The 23,901-nt window shown below is 41.1% G+C and overlaps 2 protein-coding genes across 6 annotated transcripts in view; one reads left to right on the top strand and one right to left on the bottom strand.

Moving 5' to 3' along the window:
• The window catches only part of scly (selenocysteine lyase), a 63,362-nt gene extending 55,223 nt beyond the window's left edge, over window positions 1-8,139 (top strand). For all 5 annotated transcript variants that reach the window (XM_063046128.1, XM_063046127.1, XM_063046129.1 and 2 more), the window contains one exon: window positions 1,881-8,139. In XM_063046128.1, coding sequence (XP_062902198.1) covers window positions 1,881-2,049 — 169 coding nt within the window. In that variant the 3' untranslated portion in view covers window positions 2,050-8,139. The remainder of the gene's footprint in view (window positions 1-1,880) is intronic.
• A 4,814-nt stretch (window positions 8,140-12,953) lies between these two features.
• The window catches only part of agxta (alanine--glyoxylate and serine--pyruvate aminotransferase a), a 33,569-nt gene continuing 22,621 nt past the window's right edge, over window positions 12,954-23,901 (bottom strand). The window contains exons 5-11 of the mRNA XM_063046132.1: window positions 21,729-21,799; window positions 19,212-19,296; window positions 16,397-16,492; window positions 15,818-15,887; window positions 14,876-14,971; window positions 14,209-14,337; window positions 12,954-13,789 (exon numbers count right to left, since the gene is read on the bottom strand). Coding sequence (XP_062902202.1) covers window positions 13,685-13,789; window positions 14,209-14,337; window positions 14,876-14,971; window positions 15,818-15,887; window positions 16,397-16,492; window positions 19,212-19,296; window positions 21,729-21,799 — 652 coding nt within the window. The 3' untranslated portion in view covers window positions 12,954-13,684. The remainder of the gene's footprint in view (window positions 13,790-14,208; window positions 14,338-14,875; window positions 14,972-15,817; window positions 15,888-16,396; window positions 16,493-19,211; window positions 19,297-21,728; window positions 21,800-23,901) is intronic.

The raw sequence follows: 23,901 nt of genomic DNA, 5'->3' as shown, positions 1-23,901 counted from the left end.
ACACTCTCATAAAAATAGTAGATATTGTGTTCATTGAACTCCTTCAGAATAGTCGTTGATGCCTGGCCTCAGTAAGGTAAAGGTCAGTCCGCCAGACTACTATAGCACCCCCCCGCTTTATGTGCAGGTTTGATGGTGAGGTTAGGATTGGTGCAGAGAGACTGGAGAGCAGTGTATTTGGAAGGAGTGAGAGTAGTATTGGACAGAGATGTGTTACAGTCGAGAAGGTTCATGTCTCGTCAGTAGTTAGCAATAAAACGTTCCTGAGCAGGAAGAAGACCAGAGTATCCAGGAAGAGGAGGAGGGTTGAAGACAGGGGAAGGGGTCAATGGTGCAGGCTGGAAACTCCTGAAGAAGGGTCTCTGCTCAAAATATGCTGTTTGGCCTGCTGAGTTCTTCCAGCATTTTGTGTGTTTTGCTTTGGATCTGCAGCATCTGCAGATTTTCTGGTGCTCGTGATTCTATTAAAATGCGGAATCAGAATCAAGTTTATTATCACTGGCATGTGTCGTGAAATTTGTTAACTTAGCGGCAGAAGTTCAATGCAATATATAATATAGAAGAAGAAAAAGTAATAAAATATAGTAATAATAAATAAGTAAATCAATTACAGTATATGTATAGTGAATAGATTAAAAATTGCAAAACACAGAAATAATATATATTTGAACAGTGAGGTAGTGTTCACGAGTTCAATGTCCATTTAGGAATTGGATGGGAGAGGGGAAGAAACTGTCCCTGAATCATTGAGTGTGTGCCTTCAGGCTTCTGTACCTCCTACCTGATGGTAACAGTGAGAAAAAGGCATGCCCTGAGTGCTGGAGGTCCTTAATAATGGACACTGCCTTTCAGAGACACTGCTCCTTGAAGATGTCCTGGGTACTTTGTAGGCTAGTATCCAAGATCGAGCATCTAAATTTACAACCCTCTGCAGCTTCTTTCACTCCTGTGCAGTAGCCCCTCCCCCTCCCCCCATACCAGACAGTGATGCAGCCTGTCAGAATGCTCTCCACGGGTACATCTATAGAAGTTTTTGAGTGTATTTGTTGACATGCCAAATCTCTTCAAACTCCTAATGAAGTATAGTTGCTGTCTTGCCTTCTTTATAGCTGTATTGATATGTTGGGACCAGGTTAGGTCCTCAGAGATCTTGACACCCAAGAACTTGAAACTGCTCATTCTCTCCACTTCTGATCCCTCTATGAGGATTGGTATGTGTTCTTTCGTTTTACCCTTCCTGAATTCCAAAATCAGCTCTTTTGTCTTACTGACGTTGAGTACCAGGTTGTTGTTGCACCACCACTCCACTAGTTGGCATATCTCATTCCTATACACCCTTTCTTCTTCTCCTGATGTTATACCAACAATGGTTGCATCATCAGCAAATTTATAGATGGTATTTGTGCTATGCCTAGCCACACGGTCACGGGTACAGAGAGAGTAGAGCAGTGGGCAGTGCATTGCTTTTAGAAAGCAAACAGTGTACGCTCACTATTGAAGTTGTGAACGTATAATGCTTTGCTTAATTTTGAATTAGAGTGTGTAGACCAGAAGGCTATCTTTATAAACCAATAACAAATCAAAGGTTTCAAGATTGTCATGGACAATCTTCAACCCTTTTAATCTTAATCCCAGTTAATAATTTTTCATACAGAGTCATTGTGATAATTGATAATAGTATTCTTGGTCTGTTCTATGTTAGGCTGCTTAACCATCAAATTTTTCAACAGGTTCTATTTGGAATCAGAAAATATGCATACAAACTTTCCTTTTGATATTTAGGAAGTGATGCTGAGCCCATGATATTTGGGTGAGGGATAGTTGTGCTTATGGTTCTCAGCCCATCACTACTCCTGTAACAAATTGTCTTGCTCTTTCAGGCCCTCACACATACTGCTGAACAGTGGCATTCCATATGACGTGGCGGAGAACGCCATTCGATTAAGTGTTGGTCGAGCAACTTCGAAAGCAGATGTAGATACCATTATAGAGGACCTGCAGCAAGCAGTTAAAGAAATTGAATTGTGTGCCACTCAGACCAGACAGTAGCACATGGAGAGGAACTGGTTACTGCCATGGAAAAGTAAAATTACACAATGGAACCACAGAGCTTTACCTATCAAAAGGAAAAGACCTAAACATTCCAACAAGTTACACCAGTTCTTTTGTAGTGAGGCTAAAATTGGTCAAGTATTGCAAAAGATTTTGAGGAATTTTAATTGATTAAGAGTACAGCTCATCCCTGTTACTACTAAGGGGTGGCATATGGATTTATGTTTGGTCATTTTCATTGATTTAAACTTGGATTAATGATGTCATGGAGGAGGCATTGTGTTTATTGTGATTAAACCCAAATTTAGCAAAGTTTGTAAAACAGTTCTTGGTGGCAAGTGGATAATACATGGAGGAATTTTTAAGTGTCAATTTTTAAAATATTTCCCTGGCTAGTGACAGATTTTATGTTTTAAATTTATAATAGTGAAATTTAAGAGACAAGTATATGGAGGAATTTCAGGTGGGGGTTTATATGGGAGGTAGGGTTTAAGGGTTGGCACAACATTGTGGCCCAAAGGGCCTGTACTGTGCTGTACTGTTGTATGTTCTAATTTCCTGAGTGGAAATGTAAAAAACATCTTTTAAAAATATTAGCACAATTCTGAAGAGTGTCCTAATAACTAACTTTTAAAGGGTTTAAAGATGAAACACACAAAAATGTGTTTCCGAGCTGCACAGCAGAAGGATACTGGGTGCATGATGCATAAGGGAGCAGGTGCATTCAATTCCTGCACAAGTACTTCCTGATGTCTCAGCCACCTAACAATGAGCAATGGAGACTAGGGCCAAGGTAATACATTGGAAGTAACACAGAGAATATTTAGTACAGCTTTGTACAAGATAGTAAAAAGCAAGTGTATACTTAATGCAAAAAAAAGATATGTAGGAATAAGATGGTTATATGTGCTACATATATCATAAAAATTTTTTAAATTGAGTTATTTTAACAGTTATTTTTAAAGTTAATGTAATGTCTTCTCTAAAGGAGTTACGTTTTTATAGAAATAACCTCAGGGTATCTTAAGCAATGCTGGAGGAACTCGGCAGGCCAAGCAGCATCTATGGAAAAAAGTACAGTCGCCGTTTCGAGCTGAAACCCTTCTGCAAGCCTACCGAACCCTACGCCACCCAAAGAGGTCTATGCATTCCATGTATACAGATCTTGTCTGACTGTTCTCAAATATCAGTGATGAACAGCAAGTATTAGGAGAGTAAATCCTAACTCTTTCATCTGATGATGATTGTGCCTCTTGCTTGTGGCTACAGCATGGTTCATGGAAACCGGTGATGGCTGATTTCGAGTGAATACTGGACGTGATCATGGAGGACAACACTCAGATGGTGTGGACCCAGAAAGCCCATTCTTGGACTACAACCTCTAAAGCCACAGCAGGTAACAAGGATGCTGATGGCACTGAGGTGATGGCATCTTGCACTGTTTTTGACAAGATACTAGATCTACCCTCCATGTATGAGCAGATTACCCCAGGCTAGTCCTTGTAGTGGTTTGTTAGGGTGGCCTGACACAAAACCTTTTTAACCACACACATCCAGATCCCTTCAAACTCACACTGTCATGGGAAGCTGAGCTTGCATAGCAGGTGACAATCCATCCACTTCAGGTGATAGTTTATCCACCTTGTTATTGGATAGTTTCTCTTGCAGTGGAAGATGAGACGCTGGCCATCAGATTCTGCATGTTAGTTGGGTCCATGATCATTGAAATGAAGACCACCACCTCTTTTTAATTGCAGCCATTTTTTTTATGAGTATGGCACTGTTAATTCCAGCAATCATTCTGTACATTTAGTTCAATGTTATGGAATTCTTTCTCGAACCTCTTTATACTGGCTGTCTCCCTTCTTTCTTTCCAGTCCAGATGAAGGATCTTGAACTGAAACATTTTTCATTGCCCTCCATGTACAGTATACTGTCTGGCCCACCGAGTTCCTACAGCTCTTTTGGGTGTTGTCCTTTCTATAACCTTTCTGCCATAAATAAAAACCATAAGACACAGGAGCAGAACTCTGAATTCATTTTAATGAAGTGCAAACAATGTTATATACATTGGGAGTTCACTATACAGTAAATGTGTTGGTAGCTGTATACAGTTGCAAGAAAAAAATTGTGAACCCTTTGCTATTACCTAGTTTTCTCCATTCGTTACTCATAAAATGTGGTCTGATCTTCATCTGAGACAAGCACAGTCTGTTTAAACTAACAACGCACAGTTGTACTTTTCATGTCTTTATTGAACACATTGTTTAATCGTTCACAATCCAGGCTGGAAAAATGTATGTGAACCCTTGTATTTAATAACTGGTAGAACCTCCTTTAGCAGCAATAACCTCCACCAAACATTAGCTGCAGACCAGACTTGCACAATGGCAAGGAAGAATTTTAGACCATTCCTCCATACAAAACTGTTTCAGTTTATCAATATTTCTGGGATACCTTGCATGAATAGCCCTCTTGAGGTCATGCCACAACATCTCAAATGGGTTAAGGTCTTGTCTCTAACTTGCTGATTCCAAAACACATTTTCTTCTTTTTACCATTCTGTTGATTTACTCTTGTGTTTTGGATCATTGTCTTATTGCATCATCCAACTTCTATTAAGCTTCAGGTGACAGACCACTACCTTGACATTCTCCTGTAAAATATCTTGATACAATTTTGTATTCATTGTTCCCTCAATAAGCTGTCCAGGTCCTGAGGCAACAAGGCAGCCACAACTATGATGCTCCTTCCACCATGCTTCACAATTAGGATGAGGTTTTGGTGTTGGTGTGCAGTGCCCTTTTTCCTCCAATCATAGCGGTGTGCATTTCTGCCAAAAAGTTCAGCTTTTGTCTCCTAAGTCCACAGAACATTGTCCCAGAAGCATTGCGAAACCACCAGGTGTTCTTTTGCAAACATGAGACATGCAGTAAAGTTTTTTTGGAGAGCAGTGGTTTCCTCTGTGGTGTCCTTCATGAACACCATTCTTGTTCAGTGTTTTTTTTTATATAGTACGCACAGAAGCAGATACTTAAGCAAGTTCTAGAGATTTCTGCAGGTCTTTCACTGTGACCTCCTTCAGCATTCATTGATTGGAACACCTGACTCCAAATAGCTTTTGTAGAAGGTATTACCTCAGAGGTTCACATACTTTTCTGATTGTGGTTAAGGATTAGTGCTTTCCCACCATATATGACCAATAAACTCGTCTCGTGCTACCAGCCAGGTACAGGTATCAATTATAACAGACGTTTTGTTAAAAAACTTGGCCATCTTCATCAGGGATAATGCCTGGGCATGTCTGGTCCAGTGGTATTCATCTGTCCTCCTGATTGGTTAGTCCTCATCCAATCAGGTTTCGGCACCACACCTTATTTACAATCAAATTCAGTTCTTTCTTTGAGTGAGACCTTCGTCTTTGTTAAGATTCTTTTCCTCTAGTTTCCTTTCACTGGCTTTCTTTACTAGGTGGTCCCAAAAGCTATTGGCACGACACAATAGTTTTGTGCCATCCGAGTCAATCCAATGGCCATTGCGAGTGCAATGTTCTGATATTGCCAATTTTTCCAGGTAACCCAAACTGATACACCACCTGTGCTCCTTGATGCAGGTTTCCACAGTGTGACCCATCTGGCCAATTATATGTTGCCTCTGCATTCACAGGGGATCCTGTAAATGCCAGCTCACCTCAGTTCCAGGTCATCTTTGTCCCACATAAACTTTGATGTGAGCTTCGTTACAGGTTTGTGGATGGTATTAATCTGGTATTTCTTTAAGATCCTGGTGATCCTCCCAGAAACCATGGAAGTATATGAAATATGGGCAGTAGCAATGAATTCCTCCTTGTTAGGTTTCATGGTTTTTCTCTCAGCCTTCTTAAGGGCCCAATTGATTTTCTTCACCTTGTAGCCATTCTGTAGGAACATGGTGCATAATCGTCTTGTTTCCTCGGGGAGACTCACCGGGTCCGAAATAGTTTTTGCACAGTCAATCAAAGAATAAAGAACCACTCTGTGTATGGAGGCGTGATGGTACGGAATGGCTACCAATTATATCGATGTAATCGATACTTGTACCGGGCTGGAAGCCCAAGAAGAGTTTATCTGTTGAGAGACTATGATGTTTTAAATGGTGGACTCAGTACTGATGAGAAAACGTACAATTGTTTGTGTGTTATGAGTTTAGGCAGATTAAGACTTAGAAGATCAGACCTCATTTTATGAGCAGTTAATGCAGAAAACCAGGTAGTTGCAAAGGGTTCACTAACTTTTTCTTACAACTGTGTATCTCTTCCCCCTCCCACTGTACCAATGCTGATGAGGCACTGTGTGAGCTCTACAGGGCCATTAATGACTTTCAAACCAAACACACTGATGCTATCTTCATTGTCACTGGTGACTTTAACCTTGCAAACCTAAAAGCAGTCCTGGAGGAGCTCAGCAGATCAGGCAGCACCTAGGATGGGAATAAATAGTCAGTGTTTTTGGCCGAGACCCTTATGTCTTAAAGCAGTCCTGCCTAAATTCCACCAGCATGTTGGTTTTCCTACTAGAAGTGAAGATACACTAGTCCTGGTTTATACTAACATACTAGGTGCATATAAAGCAGTTCCCCAACCCCACATTGGGCTCTCAGATGTGTTATGCTAATTCCAACATACGAATCACTGATCAATCCAGCCACACCCATTCTAAAGGTGGTGAACACCTGGCCTGAGGTGGCAATCTCAGCATTGCAGGACTGCTTTAAAGCACAAACTGGAGGATGTTCAGGGAAGCTGCTACCTATGGCAACCATGCTAACATCGAGGAATATGTGGATTCTGTCACCAGCTGCATATAGAGGATGTTACCATGAAACACATCCATGTGAGAGCAAAAGATAAGCCATGACTTACTGCAAAGGCCCATGCACAACTGAGGGATCATGATGCTGCCTTTAGATCAGGGACATTGACGGCTCTCAAGAAAGCAAGAACTGCTTTCCTGCTCCATCAGGAAGGCAAAACAGGAGCATTCTCAGAGAATGTACAACCACTTGTGTGATACCAGAGACACGAGGTGCGTGTAGCAGGGAATTCGAAGGATTACAGACTATAAGTCTACCCTGCGCATCAGTGACCAGGACGCCCCACTCCCCCGCAGGCTGAATGTCTTTTATGCCTGGTTTGATTCACAGAACTGAATGCTGGCGAGAAAGGCACCCCCCCCCCGGGGGGAGCGAACAATTTACTGGCTGAAGCTGAGATCAGGAAGACTCTGGCTAGGGTCAACCCACGCAAAGCTGCAGGGCCCGATAACATACCAGGTCAGGTTTTGAAAGACTGTGCAGCTGAGCTAATTGAGGTGCTGATCGATATATTCAACGTACCAGTTTTGTTTGGTATAATTCCTCAACATATTCACCGTATTTCTATATCAGACCAATACGTAATTGCACTTGTCACATTATTGGCTGGAAGGGCTATTTTATTAAAATGAAAAGATGCTTCTGCTCCCACTTTGATACAATGGTTCTCTCAGGTGATGTTATGTCTTAGTTTGGAAAAAATTAGTAGTTGAACTTTTGATCCTAGATTTGACTTCGAGAAAAGGTGGGGTTCTTTTGCCCGTTATTATCATTTGATTTGAGTTAATAAAGATGGTCCTTTTCTGATGCTTGGGTATATGGATTTATTTGGCGGATTAATGTCTTTTTTTTAATGGAAGCTTGTATGGTGTATAGCTCTGGGTTTGTGCTCCAAATGGTTTTTTTTTCCCCCGTTTTTTTTGTTATTGGGTTTTTTTTCCTATTTTAGTTAGGAGTTTTTTCCCTTTTTTTCCATAAAAAAAGCTTTAATATTTTGTAAATTATTATTGATATACTGTTTAGCTTGGTTGATAGTTTAACTCTTATTCTACATTTAGGTATGTTGTCTTGATTATTTTGATGTATTTTTCTCTGTTGTTGATTTTCAATAATAATTAATAAAAAGATTTAAAAAGAAAAAGATATATTCAACATCTTTCTGGAACAATCGATTGTCCTCTTGGTTTTCAAGGTGGCAACCATCATTCCATGCCAAAGAAGGCGGCAGTAACCTGCCTAAATGATTATCATCCTGTGGCATTAAATTCAACTATTATGAAATGCTTCGAGCAACTGGTCTAGAAGTGCATTAAAGCCTTTCTCCCGGCTACTCTGGATCCTTTCCAGTGAGCATATCACTCAAATCGATCCACTTGTACCACAGCCTCTGCCCTCCACTCAGTCCTCTCCCACCTGGAAAATGGGGTCTTAAATGCCAGGTTGCTGTTTATAGACTTCATTTCAGCATTTAACACTATCGTATGCCAGAAACTGGTGGGGAAACTGTCATCGCTGGTCTCAATGCCTCACTCTGTAACTGAATCCTAGATTTCTTAGCAGAAACGCCACGGCCAGTCCGTGTGGGCAGCAACGTCTGTAGTTCTGTTATGCTGAGCATTAGGGCTCCCCAGGGCTTTGTGTTCAGCCTGCTGCTGTTCACACTACTGACACAGGACTGTGTCGCACAATTCAGCTTAAACCCTATCATGAAGTTTGCGGATGACACAACAGTGGTTGGCATCATCAATATTGATGATGAGTTGGAGTACAGAGAGGAAGTGGAGCAGCCAGTGGACTGATGTGAGAACAGCAACCCAAGTCAAAACGTGGAAAAGACCAAGGAAATGATTGTGGACCTTAGGAAGGTGCAGATGAACCAACCCCCTCTGTGCATACATGACTCCTGCGTAGAGAGAGTTAAGTGCACCAAGTTCCTAGGAATTCACATCATGGATGACTTCACCTGTTCCCTCAATATCACCTCCCTGAATAAGAAGGAACAGCAGTGCCTCCACTTCCTGAGGAGGTTGAGGCAAGTAAGTACCCCCCTCCCCCATCTTAACTGAATTTTGCAAGAGCACCATTGACAGCATCCTGACCAAACGGCATCTCTATCTGGCATGGGACCAGCAGTCCCTACAAAGGACAGTGAGAATAGCCGAGAGGATCATAGGGCTCCCCCTACCATCCGTTGGGGATATTTATAGGAATGCTGCATATGCAGGACCCATGGTATTGTCAAGGATCCCATCCATCCATCCAGCATTCTTACTGACTTTGTGACATCAGGCAGGAGACTCCAATGCATAAAGATAAAAATGGTCAGGATGGGAACCAGTCTCTTCTCTCCGGCCATTAGGTTTCTGATCTCCCTGTTGTATCACATTCAAAGTGTCACCAAATAATTTGTACTGTACCCTACAATACTTAATTTATGCACTTTACTTAATTTATGCACTTTGTTTATCTGTGTGTAATTGACTTGAAGATTTAAATTTCACTTTCCTTTGTTATTGTGTGATATGTGTACCACTGTCCCTTACACCTTATTCCAGAGACACGTCTCATTTGGCGGTGTACATGTATATATTTAAATGACAATAAGCTTAACTTGACTTATGCCCATTGGTCTGTTAAGTCTGTTCTGCCATTCCATCATGGCTGATTTATTATCCCTCTCAACCCCATTCTGCCTTCTCCCTATAACCTTTAATGTCTTGGCTTACCTAAAACTTGTCAATCTCGTTTTAAATATACCCAGTGACTTGGCCTCCATAGTCAACTGTGCCAATAAATTCCAAGATTCAGCATCCTCTGGCTAAATAAACTCCTCCTCATCTCTGTTCCAAAGGGATGTCCTTCTATTCTAAGGCTTTCTGGCCTTAGACTCCCCTACTATGGAAATCAGCCACTCTACCTTGGCTCTTCAGTTTTAATTAGATTCCTCTTCCCCCCTCCTCCATCCCCCATCCTTCTAAGCCAGAAAGTACAGGCTCAGAGGTCATCAAACACTCCTAATATATTAGCCTTTTCATTTGCATGATCATTCACATGAACCTCCTCTGGAGCCCCTCCAAAGGCAACACAGCATTCCTTCGATAAGGAGTCCAAAACTGCTCACAATGCTCTGTGTGGTCTGACCAATGCCTTAAAAAGCCTCAATGTTACATCCTTGCTTTTATATTTCAATCCCCTTGAAATGAGTTCTGATAAAGCCCACTCTTTTGATTAAAGTTCACTTGGTTTATCATTTATCATTTGGCTCAGCACCTATGTTCTTTCCCAATGCAGACTCTGGGAAGATGGCTGAGGCTGTAACTCACCAATGTTGATGAAAATGTTTGACAACATTTGGAGACTGGCAATCAGCCCTAGTGCCCGAGATGAAATAGGCATGTGTATTATACAGCATTGTGACTAGCTTCTTGCAGTTTGCTCATTGTTATCGCTTTTATGATTTTTTTAGCTTAGAGATGTACTTTCAACTTGGATTTAGTAGCTGGCAGACTGTGAAAGCTGAGAGATGTGAGAGAAAGATGAGAGTAGTGACAAATATGTGACAGTATGACATTTTCCACATATGGATTGTTGTTGCGCTCTCTACCCAGTGGCCACTTTATTAGGTACGCCTTTTTAGTACTGGGTAGGACCCCTCTTTGCCCCGGAACTGCCTGAATTCTTTGTGAAATGGATTCAACATGGTGCTGAAAACATTTGTTAGAGATCCTGGTCCATGGTGACATGATAGCATCACATAGTTACTGCAGATTTGTCTGTTGTACATTCATGCTGCAAATCTCTCATTCCACCACGTCTCAACGGTGCGCTGTTGGAATGTCAAGGCCACTGGGGTTTAATTAATTGTCATGTTCATGGAGTCAGCTGAGAGGAGGTGTGCTTTGTGACATTGTTCATTATCCCGCTGGAAACAGCCATTATGAGATGGGTAGATTTTGGCCATAAAGGAATGCCCATGGTCACCAACAATACTCAGGAGCACTGTGGCATTTAAACAATGCTCAATTGATATCAAGAGGCCTAATGTGCCAAGAAAACATTCCCAGCACCATTACACCACCAGCAGCAGCTTGAACCATTGATGCAAGGCCGGATGGATGCATGAATTCATGTTGTTTACACCAAATTCTGACCTTATGATGCATGTTACAGTTGAAATCAAGATTCATCAGACCAGGTAATGTTTTTCCAATCTTCAGCTGTCCAGTTTTAGTGAGACTACACCCACTGTAGCCTCAGTTTCCTGTCCTTCTCTGACGGGAGTGGAATCCGGTGTGTTCTTCTGATGCTGTAGCCCATCCACTTCAGGGTTCGACGTGTTGTGCATTCAGAAATGCTCTTCTGCACACCACTGTTATAAAGCATGGTTATTTAAGTTACTGTTACCTTCCAATCTGGCTATTCTTCTCTTACTCTACTCATTAATAAGGTGCTTTTGCCCACAAAACTACCACTCACTGGATTTTTTTTTTGTTTTTCACACCATTCTCTGTAAACTCTAGAGACTCGCGTGTGAAAATCCCAGGCGATCAGCAGTTTCTGAGCTACTCAAACCACTCTGCCAGACACCATCAATCATTCCACGGTCAAACCCACTTAGATCATATTTCTTTCCTATTCTGATGTTTGGTCTGAAAAACAACTGAATCTCTTGACCATGTTTGCATGCTTTTATGCCTTGAATTACTACATGATTGGCTGATTAGATTTTGCATTAACGAGCAGGTATACAGGTGTGCCTAAGAAAGTGGCTATTTTATGTATTTCACGAAACAGTGTACGAATCTGATGGGAGATTTAATAATGTATTCACTCAGCTTTTATACATAATGCAAAAATGTTAAAGAGTTCATATGAGTCTACAGAGCTTAATGGTAGGACTGATAGTGTAAGTTTTCTTCACTTAATTTAAAACAATTCAGATATTTTTCACAGCTGAGTCAGGAAATGTTCATTCATGTTGTTTTATAGTAGAAGCATGTATTTTAGAAAAGGGAATGTTGGGATACAGTTGTGGTGAAAACATGTACACCTTATTGTGATGTTTGTATAAAATGATGAGAGGCATTGATCATGTGGATAGTCAGAGGCTTTTCCCCAGGGTTGTGATGGCTAGCACGAGAGGGCACAGTTTTAAGGTGCTTGGAAGTAGGTACAGAGGAGGTGTTGGGGTAAGTTTTTTTTCGCAGAGAGTGGTGAGTGCGTGGAATGGGCTGCTGGCGACGGTGGTGGAGGCAGATACAATAGGGTCTTTTAAGAGACTCCTGGATGGATACATGGACCTCAGAAAAATAGAGGGCTATGGGTAACCCGAGGTAATTTCTAAGGTAAGGACATGTTCGGTACAGCTTTGTGGGCCGAAGGGCCTGTGTTGTGCTATAGGTTTTCCATGTCTCTATGTTTGTATTATTTTGATGAGATCTGTTTTTGTACCCCAATTACTTTTCCAGTTGTTAACCCATCATAGATTAAATGTGGCTACCTAGCAAAGCAATAAAATTCTTCTAATAAAAACAGCATCTGTATAATTAGGCAAAATCTGTGATGAGAGAAAGACAGAAATGTTTAATTTAGTTAAGTAATATAGCTTTTTTCTTTTGTTTATTCTGATGAAAGGTCACCAACATGAAATATTTGCTATTTCTCTCTCCACTGATACTGCTTGACCAAGGAGGTATTGATGTTGTGTTTTCATTTAAAATTTCCAGAAACACAATGTTATTTTTTAGCATGAGGTGAAATTTAAACACGTAGCTGAAATTAACCCAGAACTAAGTCAAACCCTCTTGATAGAGCTCTGCAGATACGGAGGTGATTAGCCCTTGGTCCTATTTATGACAATATATGCTGATATAACTGTAAAAAGATGTTGGACATGTATTCTATCATTCTACATAGGTAGTACTTAGACAATTTACTGTCTCATCAAGTTAAGAACTTTGAAACTATTTCCTTGGAGCATGGAATATCAGACTAGCTTAGAGAGCATGTTTTGGAGGATGGATCGGTAAATGATATAGCTTTGGCTTCAATTGTTTAAATGTACATTTATTTGTTAAATATACAAGCAAAACCACAAAACAGAAATTGAAATCAAGAAACAGACAATAGCAAATGATTTTTATTCAGTAAGTGTCTTTCACTTGTTCCATTCTTTTAAATGAGCATACTGGATTGCTGCAGTTCTCAACAATGCCATGAATAAAGTGAGGTCTGTTACCTTCACAATATCTCCAGCTATCAGTGTGATCACTTTCCTTCACCTACTTCATTCACATAACCCAGACATCACCTGGTCTGACTGGAAAGGTGGGGCTGTTGGAATAATTCCCTCCTCAATTTATATCATGCATAATAGCGTAGGGTGTACCTCTGCACCGTTTTTCTCTGACACCCAGACCCATTAGGGGCTGAACGCCATTACTCTGAGGTAAGGAAAAATGTGATTACATTCCTCATTATGTTTAGCTTTGCAAAGTTCAAAAGCAAATAAAGTTTAATGATGTCTGTGAAGATACCAACCCTCCAACTCCAAACAAATTATTCTCCAAATTCAGAATAGATTTGATTCATTGATTTTCTTCATTAATTTTTTAGAACATCTTGGATTCCATGAACCAAACTGTTAGCATTTAAAGATCTAAAGTCACTGATGGGTTTTAGTACAATTGGAGCCAAGTTTTGTTTTATCATTGCATGTAGATCAGCAAATAGATTTTTCTTCAGTCGCCTGGAGATGTCCAGTGCTTCTGACCTTAGCTCATTAATTTCTTTTCTTGCAGTTCTGAAGGGCATCCTTCAGAGCTTGGAGCACGAGATCTGCATTAGCTTTTGTACTATTGATTCCCATTAATCCAATCCGTAAAACCTAAAGATCAGAAAAAAGATTTCTTTAGTCGTAGATAATTTAGAAACATTAGAGTAAATCTTAATTTCAAGCAGTGAATCAGGCTACAATAGGAAGAAGAACCTCTATTATGAAAGAGATCTTGGCCCATTTTCAACCTGCTGCTGGTCATCCTGGAACTCCTTATACCTCAAATTTTAGAGAAATAAGCTTTAAAATACCATAAGAAATCTTTGCTTGTCTTTGACTTTAGTGCCTCAATTAGATGATGTGAACCTTTATGAATTAAAAGTTCCCCTCCCACTACATGTGTAGATGAGCAGTAGATGCAATGAAAACGTTTTTGCTAAAAATACTCAAATAAAACTACACAATTCACTTAAAAATGTGCATGTCTTTTCTGTGCAATAGGTCACCTTCCTACACCATTTTTCACATACCTTGCCAACAGTGGGCCCCAGTCCTCCAGTGATTTCAATCTGGTACTTCTTCATTATAAAGTCAGTGATATCTTTCCATTCGTAACCATCTGGGACCGCAATAGTTGTTACTGTAGGAAGTCTTAGAGCCTGAAGAATGAAAATAGTTTAGTAATTTTCTTCCAAACTTTCTTAAACTTATTCTCTTGGGAATGCCAATTTCATGGGGTTTCATCAGTGATGCCTACCTTTGACAGGGACAAAATATACTTTGTATGATTTTTTAAAAAGTGTTCAATCTCCTTTACAACTAGAAATTAAAACACTCTACGTCATTGAGTCAGTCGCATCTACTTTACTTAAAGCACATTCAAAATTTGACCATCAAGTATCTTGCACCTACTTGAAACTACATGAACTATAGAGAGGAGGATGATTTATAAAAAATCATCCACAGGACCAGCTGCGTTATTTCCCCAAACCATTTGCTTCACAGCCCAGCTCCTATGACTCACAACTTATGAAGCATCTATAAAAGTTATCATTTACTGTATACATATTTGATAGCTGCTGCATGGTCCTACCATTAACTTATGAGGGGATTGACAATTACAAATACAGCCTCTCCAATAATGGCAAATGTGAAATATTACACTGCACCTAGTTGGTTTCAAAGTGAAATGCTTACCTTGTCTTTGACAAAGAGTTTCAAACCAAGGTCCTGTATGCCTTTATGTAAGTACTCGGCATTTTCTTGGTGAAGTTTCCAGTGTTTTTCAAGGCCCTGCAGAAGAATTGCCACCATTAATTCACAAAAAGTAAAGACTAAAATATGATGACTTCCCACTCCTTATCAGACTTAAGTGTGTATAGGCAGGATGTGAGGGTAACAAACAGAAAAGAAAACAACTTGGAAGCAATGGCCAGGTATCAGAACTCAGAGAAGAGAGGCAGGCTTGGAGGGAACCGCAGGACTCAAAAGTAGAACTTAGAAAATAGTACAGCACAGAAACAAGCTTTCAGCCCACAATGGTGTGCTGAACTAATTAAAATAATGACACCTAATTAATATCATTCCCCTCTGCTGGCACATGATCTATATCCCTCCATTCTCTGCATATTCATGTGCCTATCCCTCAGCACTTTAAATACCTCTGTCTAATCCACACACTCCTGGCAGTGCATTTCAGCTACCCACCACACTATTAAAAAATAACCTGCTCTTCCCTAAACAGCCTGACTCACCTTAAATGCAGACCCTTTGGTATTAGACATTTCTCCCTGGAAAAAAAAATACTGTTTGTCTACCTATGCCTCTCAAAATTTTATAAACTTCTATCAGAAGTTCCTCGGTGAGGGGTGAAATAACAGAGTACAATCAGGTAGACGTTAACCCAAGACAGGAATGATATTAGATGAATGTTGACCTAGCACAGACTGATCCTGGGAGCGAGACATGCACAGTACTATAAATTTTTGACAGGCTTTGATAGATTTTGACACCTGTGGTTGTTTTTAATAATATATAGAAATATGTCCACAGGCTCACATTATGGATATCTTTTACGTCATTGTGTATGAGCAACATGGGAAAAAATATCCATGCAAATTTCATAAACACAAAACCCACCTCTTCTGCAAGAATTGCAAGTGCCTCTCTCAATGCAAAAAGACAGGTGATGGGGCTTGTATGATGGTATCTGTGGAAATAAAATGCAGCACTACTATATTTTCAGTACAGTGAGATCATTAAGTGCCTCTTAATCATCTTCCCTTCCAGCTAGGTTGACAGAAGCAATTTCCATCATTATTTTTAATCAAATATAAATTCTCTCTCTTTGCCTAATTGTTCATTCTGGGTAAATAATTGAATTAAACAGATTAAAAACAAGGATGGAAATTGCTTTTTAATTGTTTAATCAAATATGAATTCTCTCTTTACCAGTTATTCATTCTGGGTAAAGAGAGAGAATTTATATTTGATTAAAAACAGGGTTGGAAATTGCTTTTTAATTGTTTAATCTGTTTAATTCAGTTATTCATTTTGTTTCCCATCTGGTCACTCGGTCCCTCTCTCCCCCCAGACACTCCGTCCCACTCGTTCAGTGTGTGTCAAATCCTCTTCCCACTGCAATTCCACACTGTCCCATTCAGGTATCCCCCATATCTTAAATATTTCCGATAATGAAAGAACAGAATTCTATCACACTTTCTTGGACTCCCGTCGCAGCCCCAGAAGTTTGAGAGCCAACTCATGTCGAGGTAAAGTGAAGTAGGTTTCTTCTTCCGATTAAATATTTTCTGGCTGTAAACAAAAGACAAGGCCACTTTTAGAAATGGATACAGAATATATGTAAAGATGTATTATTTGATGTTCTGTGTGCTTCTGATGATTGGGACCAAATGTACACTTCTAGCTGTTGCCACATGTCCAAAGTATGTCTAGTCATATACAGAAGTGTTTCTGCAGGTGGGGGGCTGATTAGCAAAGGAGGAAGTAATCTGGAATGTTGTCTTTTGGTTTATTTTTCAGATGCAGTGAACGGCCAAGGGAAATTATGGCAATTAAGATGTGAAAGTAACATTTTGTTGAAATGTCATCTAACAAGACCCTGCAGCGTATAGTGAGGTCAGCTGAGAAGATCATCGGGGTCTCTCTTCCCGCCATTACAGATATTTACACTGCACGCTGCATCCGCAAAGCAAACAGCATTATGAAGGACCCCACACACCCCTCATAGAAACTCTTCTCCCTCCTTGACTTCTCAAATTCCGCTAATGCCCCACCTCCCCCTTGTACCTCCATATAACCATATAACATCCGTTATTTATTTATATACACACATTCTTTTTCTCTCTCTCCTTTTTCTCCCTCTGTCCCCCTCACTATACCCCTTGCCCATCCTCTGGGCTTTCTCCCCTCCCCCTTTTCTTTCTCCCTAGGCCTCCTGTCCCATAATCCTCTCATATCCCTTTTGCCAATCAACTGTCCAGCTCTTGGCTCCATCCTTCCCCCTCCTGTCTTCTCCTATCATTTCGGATCTCCCCCTCCCACTTTCAAATCTCTTACTAGCTCTTCTTTCAGTTAGTCCTGACAAAGGGTCTCAACCCGAAACGTTGACTGTACCTCTTCCTAGAGATGCTGCCTGGCCTGCTGCATTCACCAGCAACTTTGATGTGTGTTGTTCTTCTCCCTCCTGCCATCTGGAAAAAGCCACCATAGCATTCAGGCTGTCAAGACCAGACTATGTAACAGTTTCTTCCCCCAAGTCATCAGACTCCTCAATACCCAGAGCCTGGACTGACACCAACCTACTGCCCTCTACTGTGCCTACTGTCTTGTTTATTATTTATGGTAATGCCCGCACTGTTTTGTGCACTTTATGCAGTCTTGGATAGGTCTGTAGTCTAGTGTAGTTTTTGTGTTGTTTTACGTAGTTCAGTGTAGTTTTTGTATTGTTTCATGTAGCACCATGGTCCTGAAAAACGTGTTCTCATTTTTACTGTGTACTGTACCAGCAGTTATGGTCGAAATGACAATAAAAAGTGACTTGACAAGGCACGTTTAAGAATTTGTACCAGGTGATAGGTACTAAGCTAAGGACGCCATGGGTAGTAACTCATTTCAGAAGTAAAAGCAATGCATGGTTAAATCAGAGAATTGTGAGAAAAGTGCACCATTGGACAGGTGTGGATTTTAGGGTCCCTGAGATTATTCTCATAGAAGTATGGAGCTGTGTATTGATGATGTTTGTGTGAGCACTTCTCTCCCAGGTGGGTGCGCAATATTCGGTGACTGAGAAACAGTGCTAGACTAGATGTTGATAGGACTGACTGGTTAGCACCCCATTTGGTTTCTGCTATCTCCCTGATCATGGCCATTCTAGATTTTGGTTTCTTTGCAACATTTTGAAGGTGCATCTTGTATGAGAGGGTTTGATCTAGTGTGACTGACTCCTAAGTACTTTGGGTGTGGATGTTTGCCATTTAGTTTGATATTAAGTCTAAGTTTGGTTAGTCAGTTGTCCAAATGAAATATGGACGTTACTGTTTTGTTGACATTCATTTTTAGGTACTACTTTGGGAAGTAGTTGGATAGGGAGTTGATATCTTCAGTAAGGTTTTTTTTTTGAATGGATTTGACATCATCTGATTGGAAGGCTTTGGCCCAATCCAAATTTAGCAGATTTAGTTTCGGGGAGGTCACTGAGGTACAGATTCGATAAGGTTGGAACCAGAACTGACCCTTGGGGGATGCCATTGCAGAATTTCATAACGTGTCTGGTGTTACTTCCTAGGCACATGAAGAAAGAACAGCTGCCTCTCATTGTGTGGCGGAGACGTAGGATCTTTTTACAAGGGATGGTTCGGGCTAGATTTAACTTTAAGCCTTGGTTCCAAACCGTGTTGTGTGCAGCAGATAAATCAATTAAAAATTGCTCCAGTTTACTCTTTTAGTTCAAAGCCTGATTTGATCTATGATGTGAGTGCGAGAACTTGTTCACAGGTATTGTGGTGCTGTCTGAAGCCAGCTTGTTCGATCAGTATGTAAGGATCTAACAGAGGTAATATTCTGGATAAAATAAGTCTGTATTTTATCAAGAAGTTTATAGGTACAGCAGAGGAGAGAAATTGGGCGGTAACTTGTGGGGTCATCTGTAGGCTTTCCTGGTTCAGGTATCGCAATGACTTTGGCACACTTCCAAGTGTCGGGCGTATTTTCCTTTTGTTATGACATCAGTGAAGGTGCTCGTTAGTCACTTTATACTCTCTTCTCCGAGATATGTTATTAAGTGATGGAGGATAAATATGGACTTTGGGACAACTCTCCTATTCCTCAAAGGATTATTTCTTTGTGACAGCTTGTGGTCTAGCAAAAACCGGGAGAGGGTATGAAGTCAGTCTGCATTCACGTCAACAGTTATATTTATGGGTTGCAGATTGGAGGCAGGACATTGCCTCTTACAGTTTCCAGAGATCATTGAAGTAGCAGAGCATATGAGAGAAAAAAAGCAGTTACAAACCAGGCTTTGTCATTAAAAGAGATTGGTGCTGTTCCAGGGGGACAGTTGAGGACTTTCTGTGACCCAGAATAAAGGATGTCAATGCCTGAATAGAGAAAGATGATCACATCAGTGTGGAATAACAGGCTAGATACTCAGCTAAATCTGCAATGCAAGAAAGTACAGGGTTTTGCTGTTACATAATTTATAGGGAGATCCAGGAAATTGAAGAGATATGGGAAGCATCAAGATTGCTATTTAATCCCTTAGTAGGATTGTTGATCTAAGGAGGAGGAGGAGAAGATGGCGGCGCGATGCAGCTCACAGTGGCCACTCCGGTGGTGATATCTGTTTACCTGTCAAGTAGGGTGCAGTGCGCAATCCTGATTTGATAGAGACAGACGTGAGAGCACGGAGGAACATCTGGTGAAACTTCTGAAATGCCTATTTCGCTGCGGCTGCTACTGCGTGATCCAGAATCTCTGGAGGGGAAGGCCCCGAGTCCTCGGCTTTGCTTGTTGCTCGGCGGCTGAGGCGGGGTCGAAGCGCTTGACAGAGGATGGTGCTCGGTGTCGGAGGGCTGGTCGGAAGCGTCGTTTTCAGACGGACTCAGAGTCGGCTGTGGTCGGGTGCTTCCAATGGTGCTGCAACGGCAAGTTTGCGGCGCTTGGAGGTTCTCCCTTCTACCGTCTGCATGAGATGATGAGGCTATCGGAACTTTGAGACTTTTTTTTACTGTGCCCATGGTCTGCTCTTTATCAAATTATAGTATTGCTTTGCACTGTTGTAACTATATGTTATAATTATGTGGTTTTGTCAGTTTTAGTCTTGGGTTGTCTTGTGTTTCTGAGATATCATTCTGGAGGAACATTGTATCATTTTTTAATACACGCATTTCTAAATGACAATAAACGAGGACTGAGTGTCCTCATAATCTAATAATCTAATCTAATCTAATTACCTTTCAATACACACGTAATTATATATGCTATACCAGTTCTACACAAATCAGACATAATCTGTAAATTCACCAAAGACACCACTGTTTCTGGCAGAATCTTGGATGGTGACAACGAGGTGTACAGGAGTGAGGTAGATTGGCTGGTTGAGTGATGTCACAACAACAACAACAACAACAACAACCACCATGCACTCACCATCAGCAGGACCAAGGAACTGATGGTGGATTTCAAGGATGGGAAACACATCCTCACTGAGGGGTCACTGTTACATACCTCATGGATATCTTGTGACTGACTTATGACCATGATGTAATTGAGTATCTTGTGTGCCTGATGTAATGGTCTTGTGATGGTGGGGTGATGTGATTTTCCTGCCAGTGTGAGGTCACGTGATGATGTTCTCAACAGGTATATAACTGGAAACCCTTGTTGTTACACAGTTTCGTTTGTTGTTTAATTCGTCAGTTACTCCGTTATGCTGCGTATTCATCTCATGACGCAGTTTCATTTTAAAGTGGAGTTTCACTTTCTATTGTAAGTCTCGTATTGGAGAGTGAAGACCTTACTAAAGTACAGGAACCCAAAGGATTGAGTAAAGTTGGTGTCGTTCGGTAGTTTAATACAGGATCGATCTTATTGAATCTTCATTCAGAAATAGTGACCTGCATCTGAGATAACCCCTGTAAGATCAGGAAGGTTTGTGCAGTGATCATTCGCCAGGAAAAGGTCAGTTCCTTTAAGCCGTTTTATTTCCTTCGTCGTGAATCCCTTGGAGAATCAGCAGTGACGTCACGTCTGCGAAGAAATCCGTTTCCAGAGAAGTCTCTCCTTATTGACTGTGTAAATCACTTGGACTTCTGAATTTTTCCATTTTCAGACTGTGTTTGAATTTACTAATTTAAGAACTGTTCCAGAGTTGCTGTATAGCAGTTAACTTCCGGTTAATTTAGTTTAATGTTTATGTTTGTTTATAAAACTTGACTCAATTATATATTCATTGTTGCTGGTCACGTGACATCACCAAAGGAAAGGATGAGGAGCTTCAAGTTCCAAGGCATCATCATTGGAGAGGGACTGAAATGGGACTGCAAATTTGACCTGAAATGTTAATTGCAGTGCTATGGGATAATAAATTCAGAAGCAAGTCCTTTGTCTAATTGAATCTGTGCCAAACATCAAGTACTTATTTTATTCTAATCCTACACTTTACACATTTTATTCTTCCCACATTCCTGCACACTAGAGGGTAAAACCTTACTGACTTGTACCTCTTTGGGGTTGGGGAAAAAGGCAGAGCACCAGGAGAAACCCCCAGAGTAACAGGGAGAATTTGTAAACGTCACACAGACTGAGCCAGAAGTCAGCATTGAACCCACGTGTGTCTGGCATTATGAGGTCACAGCTCCACCAACAGCATCACTGTGACATTCCTTTTTCTCTGCTCATAGATGCTGTTTCATCTGCTGAATATTTACAGCCTTCTCCATTTTCACTTTATGTTATAAATGAAATGATAAAGGAAGGCAGAAAATTTAAATAGCTCACTTTTGTGAACAATGTTGGGTCTGATACATACCCTGCTTATCCATGTAGAGAGGTGCTCCGCCAAGAGAAGCAACAGAGTCGACCAGCAGCAAACAATTATGCCTGGAAAGAAATAAAGTGACACTTGAGATGGATGAAGAGGAGATGTTTAAGCATCACAGTGCTAGCTAGAGTCGAACAGCTAGAAAGAGGCCATTCAGCCATCATGTCCATGCTATTCGTTATGCTAATCTATATTGAGTACATAGTCTTTTGTGCCTCGGTCATTAAGTACTTGTCTGAATGCTTCACAAACACCATCAGAGTATCTGCCTCCATCATCTCTATAGGCTGGTCATTCCTGACAATAAACACCCTCTGTGTGAAAAATCTGCTTCAGACTCTAAACCCTCTCAATTTATGCACATGCCCTCTTGTCCCAGACAATGAGAAAGAGATATCTACCCTATCTATCTGCCCTATAATCTTATATACCATTATCAGGTGACTACACCACCCAGCAATTGATTGTTTAAAAAGGCATAATATTCTTAACAATACTGATTTATGGCCAATATAATAAAGCTTTTCCAAAGGGTATACACGTGGCCAGATTCTGCTCTAGCACCATCTACAAGTTTGCAAACGACACGACTGCAGTCAACCCAATCCCACATAACAATAAAACAGATTACAGCAAGGAGATAGAAAGCCTAGTGACATGATGTCATTGCAATAACTTTTTCCTCAATGTCAGCAAGGCAAAAGTGTTGGTCATTGACATCCAGGAAGCTCCGGAAGTGCGCATGCTCCTGTTAGTATCAATGCCTCTGAGGTTGAGATGGTTGGAGCTTTAGGTTCCCGAGAGTGAACCTTACCATGAGCTTGTCTTGGTCCAACCATGTAGATGTCATCGCCAAGAAAATGCAAGGGCATTCCAGTTCCTCAGGAGGCTTAAAAAATTTGGCATGCTCTGTTGACCCTCACCAATGTTTAAAGATGAACTGGAGAAAGCATGCTTTCTGAATGCATCATGGCTTGGTAAGGCAACTGCTCTGCCCATTATGGTAAGAAAGTTGTGGTCACAGTTCAGCACATCAGTAAAACCAGCATCCCCTCCAAAGACACTGTGTACACTTCTCGCTATCTCAGTAGAACAACCAACACACTCAAAGATCCTTCTTACCACAGATATTTTCACTTCTCCCCCTTTCCTGGGGGAAGCGACAGTGGCCGTGCCTCCAGCACAGAGTCCGGCCCTGTAGCTCAGAAGGGTAGGGAAAGGAAGAGGAGGGCAGTTGTAATAGGGGACTCGGTAGTAAGGGGGTCAGATAGGCGATTCTGTGGACGCAGTCCAGAGACCCGGATGGTAGTTTGCCTCCTTGGTGCCCGGATCCGGGATATTTCTGATTGCGTCCAAGATATCTTGAAGTGGGAGGGTGAGGAGCCAGAGGTCGTGGTACATATAGGTACCAATGACATAGGTAGGAAAAGGGAAGAGGTCCTGAAAGGAGAATATAGGGAGTTAGGAAGGGAGTTGAGAAAAAGGACCACAAAGGTAGTAATCTCGGGATTACTGCCTGTGCCACGCGACAGTGAGAGTAGGAATGCAATGAGGTGGAGGATAAGTGCGTGGCTGAGGGATTGGAGCAAGGGGCAGGGATTCAAGTTTTTGGATCATTGGGACCTCTTTTGGTGCAGGTGTGACCTGTACAAAACGGACGGGTTACACTTGAATCCGAGGGGGACCAATATCCTGGCGGGAAATTTGCGAGGGATACTGAGGTGACTTTAAACTAGAATGGTTGGGGGTTGGGAATCAAATTAAAGAGACTAGGAGAGAGGAGGTTAATTCACAACAGGGGGATGGGAACAAGTGCAGAGAGATAGAGGGGTGTAAAATGAGGGTAGAAGCAAAAAGTAGTAAGGTAAAAAGTAAAAGTGGCAGACCAGCAAATCCAGGGCAAAAATCAAAAAGGGCCACTTTTCAACATAATTGTATAAGGGCTAAGAGTGTTGTAAAAGTGAGCCTGAAGGCTTTGTGTGTCAATGCAAGGAGCATTCGTAACAAGGTGGATGAAATAAAAGTGCAGATTGTTATTAATGAATATGATATAGTTGGGATCACAGAGACATGGCTCCAGGGTGACAAAGGATGGGAGCTCAACATTCAGGGATATTCAATATTCAGGAGGGATAGACATGAAAGAAAAGGAGGTGGGGTA

The sequence above is a fragment of the Mobula hypostoma genome, chromosome 4 (genome assembly GCF_963921235.1).
Source record: "Mobula hypostoma chromosome 4, sMobHyp1.1, whole genome shotgun sequence".
NCBI classification, from domain to species: domain Eukaryota; kingdom Metazoa; phylum Chordata; class Chondrichthyes; order Myliobatiformes; family Myliobatidae; genus Mobula; species Mobula hypostoma.
The sequence above is the reverse complement of the archived record's forward strand: the minus strand, read 5'-3'. Positions and strand labels throughout refer to the sequence as shown.